The sequence below is a fragment of the Clytia hemisphaerica genome, unplaced genomic scaffold (genome assembly GCF_902728285.1).
Source record: "Clytia hemisphaerica strain Z4C2 unplaced genomic scaffold, Clytia hemisphaerica genome assembly, whole genome shotgun sequence".
NCBI lineage: Eukaryota > Metazoa > Cnidaria > Hydrozoa > Leptothecata > Clytiidae > Clytia > Clytia hemisphaerica.
Genome location: NW_027104065.1, coordinates 8,213 through 15,845, shown reverse-complemented (window position 1 = coordinate 15,845; position 7,633 = coordinate 8,213). Strand labels below are relative to the sequence as shown.

General features: G+C 36.5%; 1 protein-coding gene across 1 annotated transcript; it reads left to right on the top strand.

Moving 5' to 3' along the window:
• The first annotated feature begins 3,574 nt into the window (after window positions 1–3,574).
• LOC136812476 (uncharacterized) lies at window positions 3,575–7,061 on the top strand. Its single transcript, XM_067068975.1, has 5 exons — window positions 3,575–3,946; window positions 4,729–4,854; window positions 5,829–5,894; window positions 6,140–6,244; window positions 7,007–7,061. Exons 1-5 carry the CDS (start codon window positions 3,643–3,645, stop codon window positions 7,048–7,050), a joined length of 645 nt encoding a protein of 214 aa, XP_066925076.1. The 5' UTR covers window positions 3,575–3,642; the 3' UTR covers window positions 7,051–7,061.
• The last annotated feature ends 572 nt before the right edge of the window (window positions 7,062–7,633 follow it).

Here is a 7,633-nt window from a genome sequence, read left to right as displayed (position 1 = left end):
CCGATAAAGGGAGCAGGTCCTATCAAGGATATAGCACTCACTATCGTTTGATAGAGAAATCACTCCGCCAACTCATGCTTGCGACACACAGAGCTGCGAATGTAAAGTAACTTTACTTGAACGAATCGGGTGGATATACCTTCCCACACTCTTGTATCAGAGTAATGCATGTGTTGACCCAGGCGAAGGTGTTCACTGGCCAAGTGAATCACAGCACAAAGTGGGAATCGAACCCAGACCTCCTGTACCGAAGCAAAGACTTTTACACTACTGCGCCTATGAAACATTAATCTAGCGAACAAATCATTGTTAAATTTAATAATTTTCGATGATTTCCTGGGTAAATTTACTTACTTTCAAGCAATATAATTGGACACACATTATCAATGAGCGGATACATTTCAAAATGGGTAACGGAAGGGGTTGTTTTATCATACAGTTTTTTTCTAATTTTGAACGGATTTTATATGTGAGGAAAATAGTAGCACTGTTAACCAGAGTGGCTCCCACTGACTTTTCTTATGTATTAGTAATCATATCATGGCAAGAGAATCTTTTAATATGGCTTATTTGAATGGGGCGAAGTAGGAGAAAAACCTTGGTAAATTAAATGTTCTGGTCAAATGAAAAGAAAGGTGGCAATGATATAACTGCAACACGCACGGGGGGGGGGGGGCACAAATTTGTTCGAGATCTATGGAAATTTTGAGTTACGAAGACTGTTTTATAAGGTATTGGTAGCTATGAAGGGGACAGCTTGCTCGAGTTTAGGAGATATTCAAGTTGTAGACGTTCGAGTTACAGAAACTCCATTGCTCAATATAAAAACTTTTATTTTAAACTAAAAAATCAACATTATTTTTTGTTGGCAAATAGACACGAGTGAGTACCTTCATGGTAAAAAGGTTGTCTACAACTATAGAGAGCTTCAGCAATTACTCTGACTTTATTTCCAGTGGCCAATTTCTTTTTCACTTTCTTTCAAGATAAGTTATGACACAGTCACAATCATAGGATCATTAAATCATCACCCAAAAATCACGGTAGTTTTTTTTTCAATTTTTCTTGATATTTTGTGTTTTTTGGTAAGGTTTATGGTTTACCCACTTTATGGTAGACACAAGACCTTTTTCTGGCTTTTTTAACATACTTAGAAAGATATAGCTAGGGTCCACTTTTCGCGACAATAACTAAAAAGGTAATAACAAGTTAAGCTGTTTTGTTGATACGACTTATGATTTACCGATGAAATAGTTTTTAATCAGGTTAAAATACTTTAAAATTAATAATCTTAATGTTTTTCCTGTAGATCCAAGCCCCGGTTTTTGTTTGAAATTTATGTATTTTATACTGAATTTTAACCTTAAATCAGGGGGTTCTATGTACGAATTATCATTTCTCGTCTAAATTCCTTTCACACGGTCTTATATAAAAATACTCGAGTGTAAAAAAGAGCGGCAAAAATTTTTTTGAGGACGCCATGTGAGAGCATGGAAATGTAATGGTTCATTTTCTTATGCACGTGAGGATTGAAAGATAGAGCTGGCGCTCTCTAACTCGATTTTCAAGGTGAATTAATTTTTCATCGGTTAAGAGAGCGTATACCGAATAGTAGAGCTTCATTTATGATATTTTCTTTTTTGACGGCAACCATCAATATTTTCGAATAATTGAGCGTATCGAATAGTAGAACGTCGAATTAGAACTTTTTTTCATCTAGAAACCGTACGGTTCAAATAGAAGAGAGGATAGGTCTGACGAACTTAGCATAAAAAAGGTTTTCTTTAGATCTGGTTGAAAATTTCTGTTACTAAAACAGCCGTGATACTCATGGTGAATTATCATATACAGAAGCACCCGAAAAACCGGGTGTTTGCCAACAATTTTGAATTTAAACAATAAAACAAGTGGCAAACACCCGGAAAATTTTGGGTGCTTCCGTATAAGGCATTGCGTAAGTGCCGTAAACATGGGGTGGGGGGTAAGGGGGCTATGCCCCCCCAATAATTTCTTCAAAAATGGTTATTTTGCAAAATGCAAAGTTTTTCTTGTTTTTTCTTGAAAGCATTTTGTTTTGAGTGCATTTTCAAACAATCTAGAGCTTATTTTGAAAATTTCCCCCTGGGCCAAACCATGGTTGGCCCTCGCGGTGTCACTAAACTTCAGCCCCCCCCCAAATAAAGAAAATGCTTCTACGGCACTGCGAATGAATATCATGAATCTTAGTGCAAACGGCTGCGGTTTTGCTATCAGGATAGTTTTTATCTTCTTCTAAGATAATACAGGAAGTTTTACTTTCCTATGCCGCAGTTCCTCACATGGGGCATTTTCTGCGAATAAGGAGTACGTTATTGTTGAAATTTGATTCGTTAAGGCAAAACCTTAAATCTCAATTTTTTAGAATTTTATATCTAGACAAGTTCACGCGCGAAGGTCAGACGAAAGTAAAGATAGACGCCTCGTTGAATTTCCAAACAAATAAAATATATAGAAATATGATTATATTTGAAAACATTTTGACCTTACCTTTGAAGGAAAGCCAATTTGCAGAGGCTCGTGACCAAAGACTTTAGTAAATGTGGACAAAAAATATTTGTCATTTCGTTTATAACTTTAATCTTTAAAAGTGGGGTAATCTCATTTCTCTTCCTAAAATACTAATTTCGAAATTTTTTCTTCTGTCATGCAACTGGAAATTTTTTATCGATTTCTCTTGTCGAAACTTTTTGTGATATTTGAAAAGTTAGCTTACTAGACTACGTGGGAGTTTTTGCAAAAATCTTTCTTGGATTAAACATTTGATAAAAAATCTTAAGCCCAATGAAAAGAATCTTTCGTTTTGACATTTGTCCACTCCCCTTGGAGGGGCTTTTTCAAAGAGTTTGCGTGTTTTCATCAAAATGGCCAAGTGCGGAGTCCTTTTTAGATACACTAAGTAAGCGAGTATAGTTATCTGAAGGCTATCAGCGGTGCCCGGGAGTGAGGGAGCCTATTTTTTTCTATTTGCGTTATACCTGGAGGATTGAATGCTGAAGCACAATCATGGACCAAAGGTTGTAGACTTTTCAAAAATTGAGAAAAACCTCTCAAAATGCCCTACTTTCCCCTCTCCCCCCTCTGCAATGTTGTAGTGCTGGTGCTGGTATCGCTACACGGCAATATCACAACTCATGTTTTATCAACATTGTGGGGAGAGGAAATTTTTAAATATTGCAGAAGTCTACAAACTTTTTGTCCATGATTGCACCAACACACCAACGTGGTCGGGTAGCTCATTCAGTAGAGTCTTACAATTTAAGACTTGTAGGTTTAATCCCGGTTACCACCAACCCACTCACGAATGAGTAGCTTAGATTGGGTAACCTGATCTGGGTAATAAGTTATTGGGAGATAAACTAAAACTGGTAAAACCCAGTGCAGAATGGCTAAGAAGGTAACGACACCACAAGTGGGCTAAAGCGTGGTGTGCTGAAATAATAGAAACTTAAATATTGAAATCGAACTATAGTAACTTATCTTCATATATTGTTCTTTAGGAAGGTAATCAAATTCTAGGCAATAAAAGTACGAATCAGAGATATCTAAACAAAGTTCAAAAGTATCAATATTCGTCAAAGTCATTTTAAATTTGAGCATACCAATATGAATCTCAATCATCTTTATATCCTCCTCATCAATTTGATGACATTGCATCTTGCATCGACCGTTTTCGTATCTACTTTTCGATCGAAGCCCGACGCTTGCCGATCAATGGTTTGCCCGATCGGGCATAAATGTGTAAGCTCGGGAGAAGTTGCCGATTGTGTTTGTGATCATCAATGTTCCCAAACAAAAGACACTGGTCCAGTTTGTGCTGATGGAAAAACGTATAAGAATTTGTGTCAATTGAACATGAAAGTTTGTCAAGAACAAAGAAATATATTGGTTCAACATTATGGGAAATGTAGTAAGTAAATTTCTCAAACTCGAACACAGTCCCTTTACCCCGGGGGTACTAGGGTTGTGAGCTGACGGGGAGGGGGGTGCTGCCCGACTTTCGATCATCGGACCCTTACCGGAACTAAAAAGGAGAAAACAAAGGAAAATTTTGTGAATTTTACGACGAGTTTTACGACCCTTACCGGGACAAATTTGACCAAATTTCGATCTTTCTTGGGGTAAAAAGTTGAAATTTTCCTATTTTTCCGACCCTTAGCGGGACTTCAATCCAAAAAATGTACCCTTAAGGGCGGCACATACCGTACCCTACATTTGCCTTAGTACCCCCGGGCCCTTTGCTCACTTTTCTGATTGCGCTTACGAAAGGTTGTATCACGTCTATCAGTAAAATCAAAAAGTGGTGCAAGTGACTCTGGGTACGAAATTGTAAATTCTAACTTAGCCTGCACCAAATTCTCCTTTACAGAAACGAAAGACACAGTTCAGGCTGTTAAGATATCTGAATGCTTCAAAAATTATGGATGTTCTCATAAAAAAACGTGTATCTTTAAGACGTACCTATAAGACAAGAGTTACATTGACATTGCATAGGTCAATACATGGAAATGAAAAATAAATATGAAAACAATGAAAACTACGGAACCATTAAAAATAGCGCCTAAAAATAGATAGTATAGTTCAATTATGCGATTCACAATAAAGGACTGAAAATTATTACCAAAAATTGACAATTATGGTATTTCTTCTTCTTGGAATCAAAAACTAACTTCGACTTTTCAATTATAACAGGACAATGCGCAGACGCCGAGCGTGAATCAAAAAATGGCTTGTGTAAAATGTGGCAGAAGATGAGATTGTGTGAAATCAGACCCAAAATTATGAGTATCTACTGCAAGAAGACTTGTGGATATTGTAGTAAGTTATTATTATCCATCCATTTGTGCTCTGAAATTCTTACTCCGAGGTACATTTTGTACTAGAATCAACACTGCAACTTTGAAAAATCCCCACAAAATAAAAGCTACAAGCTTTGGCGGGAATTTAATTTGGCGGATGACCAAAAAAGTTTTTTCAGAGGGAATTTAATTTGGCGGATGGACGAAAAAACTAAATTTGGCGGGAATTTAATTTGGCGGTCGCTTAAAAATTTAACCTTAAGATGGCGTCAAAACAGCGAAAAAATAGCAAAACACCTTAAAAGAGATCATATTTTCAAAATGTTTAATTTGGCGGGAATTTAATTTGGCGGATGGTGAAAAAAAGGAATTTTGGCGGGAACTTAATTTGGCGGATTTCAGTCAAATCCGCCACATCCGCCAAATCCGCCAAATTTTCTTTCCGCCAAAATTTCTTCCTTTAAGGTAGTTAGGATCTGAACTCTTGAGTCAATGTCATGGAAACTCAAACTCAGACCCATATTCATTCATATTATGATTTGATTTTAAGCTTTCAAATTTCAAGATGAAATGTTTTCTCTTCCCTCCTCTTAGCAACAAAGTTGTGGGTCCTTAAAAGTTAGAAAAAACATGATTCGAAAACAATGCCAATATTTGGCGTAAAAAGAGAATTCTCTCAAAATTTGAAAACCGCAAGTGCTTTAAGTACGGTCAAGTTTTAACTCTGAGTTTTTAACATGAGATTTAATTCAAACATTAGGATCTCCGGATCTAAAAGCTCAAAAATGTTCCAATAATGCTGAGAATATAGCCTTGAAGCCACGTATAGAAAAACCGAATGAAACAAAGTGGAATACTAAAATCGAAATTCTCGTCCGAGCTTTAAATTCTGACAAATATTAAAATACTCAAAAGTGTCAATACATGTCAGTGTTGAGTATTTTGGCTGACATGAACAAATATTGGAATTTCGTTTCTTCTTCTCTCGTTTAGAATTGGATGCACCAGCACGTCACAGATGCGGACGACAAGTTCTTTCTTCATTTGGATGCAGTAAAAGTAAGAACATTTATTCTCAAGAAGTAACAAACCATATAAGAATATGAGACTTGGAAAAATATTAAGAACAAGTTAGTAAAATATTTAGGAAAAACCCCAATTTCTTAGGAAATTGCACAAAAATACTCAGAAAAAGGTGAAAAAAGAACATTTCCATAACATTTTCAGACTGAAAACTCAAAATGGATGTCCTTATAAAAACTGTAAATGTATTTTAACATCTTATTTTTGTTCCACATTTTTAGAATGTCACGACCTTCGTTTCTGTAAACATTTCGCAAATTCATGCGGTGATGTTTTGAATCAAGGAATTATGAAATTACATTGTCCTCAAAGGTGTGGATATTGTGGTAAGTTGCGTTTGAACGTAGTTTGAACCTCTTCTTTTACGTCAGATTTTACTCCCCGGACTAAGGATCGAAAGACCTTTTTAAGATTCTACATTCTAGACTAAGGGTCCAAAAACCTTTCTAATATTCCACTCTCCGGGCGAAGGCTCCAAAGACCTTTGTAATATCCACTTACCTGGCGATGGTTCCAATGATTTTCCGAAAAAGATTCCTATCCCGGACTTAGCTTCTAAGGACTTTTCCGGGATAACAATACTTTAAAAGAGCCCTTCAAGGGGGGGGGGGGTTCAGGGGGTACCCGATTCCGCGATTCCGTCAATCTTTTGTCCAATAACCGTAACACCGTGAAAATAAAAACTGAATTTCAATCAATGAAAATTTCTCTGAAATTGAAAATTCCGGAATTTTGACTTTTTGGTGTCAATTCCAAAATTCCAGCCCATTTTCCGTCTCCGGCAGCGGACCTAAATTCCGCAAATCCGTCCAAACTTTTGACGTATTCCGTGATTCCATACGAAAAGAAAAGAACATTTCCGCCACTCCGATAACCTTCATAACCCTCCCTTCACTATCTCGTAAATTTAATTTCTGTTTAGATAATCTAACCCAAGCAAACGAAAGCCCTTCACCAAATAAGCATATATAGTATAATGTCAGTAGTTGTCAAAGCAAATCTTTCAAAAAATGAGCAAGAATGCTAAACCCCAGAACGGATCTGAAAATCTGAGTTAATAAAAAAAATTGTATTCTTTTCTTTTACAGTGACACAAATTCTTCCCACATTCAACGTACCCTACAAACAGTAAAGAAACTCTGAAACTTGAAAAAAAAACTTCGATAATTCAAAATGGTGAAAGGAGACCTGAAACAGATGGAAAAGCACATGGTTGTTTGTGATACTAATCACAATAGCAACAAAATTGTTGCCGGAGATAACGGTGACGTTGCTGAAAGTCGTTTTTCCCGCCAATTGTTGGGAATCATCATATATATTTTGAACAATAACCTGCAGAAAGGAGAAACAATGTAAATATTGAATTTAATAAGACGGTGAAAATGATGTTGGAGATATGCAAACCTCTTAAACACCACAATGTCTATACTGCTGCGAATTAGAATATCAGACAATATCAAACATTTCTTCGGGACACCGTGTCTAGTTGAACTGAATATATACTACATGCCCCTTCCCAGCTGGCACATAACGTTGTCATAACGTCCATAAAACGTTAGATGAACATTGAAACAACGTTGTGTGGTAGGTGGGCTCAAACTTTTGGATGTATGTTTAATATCATAAACCAGTTTTTTAAATAACTAGGCTCTAGTTGTGTTCGTCAAAAACAACTTACCTCAATGAAGTAAATCATTCCCTAGGTTTTATTCGTT

What these genes read in the sequence shown, in the direction of transcription:
- LOC136812476 (XM_067068975.1), top strand. Translation starts at nt 3,643, where the DNA reads ATGAATCTCAATCATCTTTATATCCTCCTCATCAATTTGATGACATTG. An exon ending in TCAACATTATGGGAAATGTA is followed by an intron (nt 3,947 to 4,728) that starts GTAAGTAAATTT and finishes CAATTATAACAG; the next exon opens with GACAATGCGCAGACGCCGAG. An exon ending in TCAAAGGTGTGGATATTGTG is followed by an intron (nt 6,245 to 7,006) that starts GTAAGTTGCGTT and finishes TTTCTTTTACAG; the next exon opens with TGACACAAATTCTTCCCACA.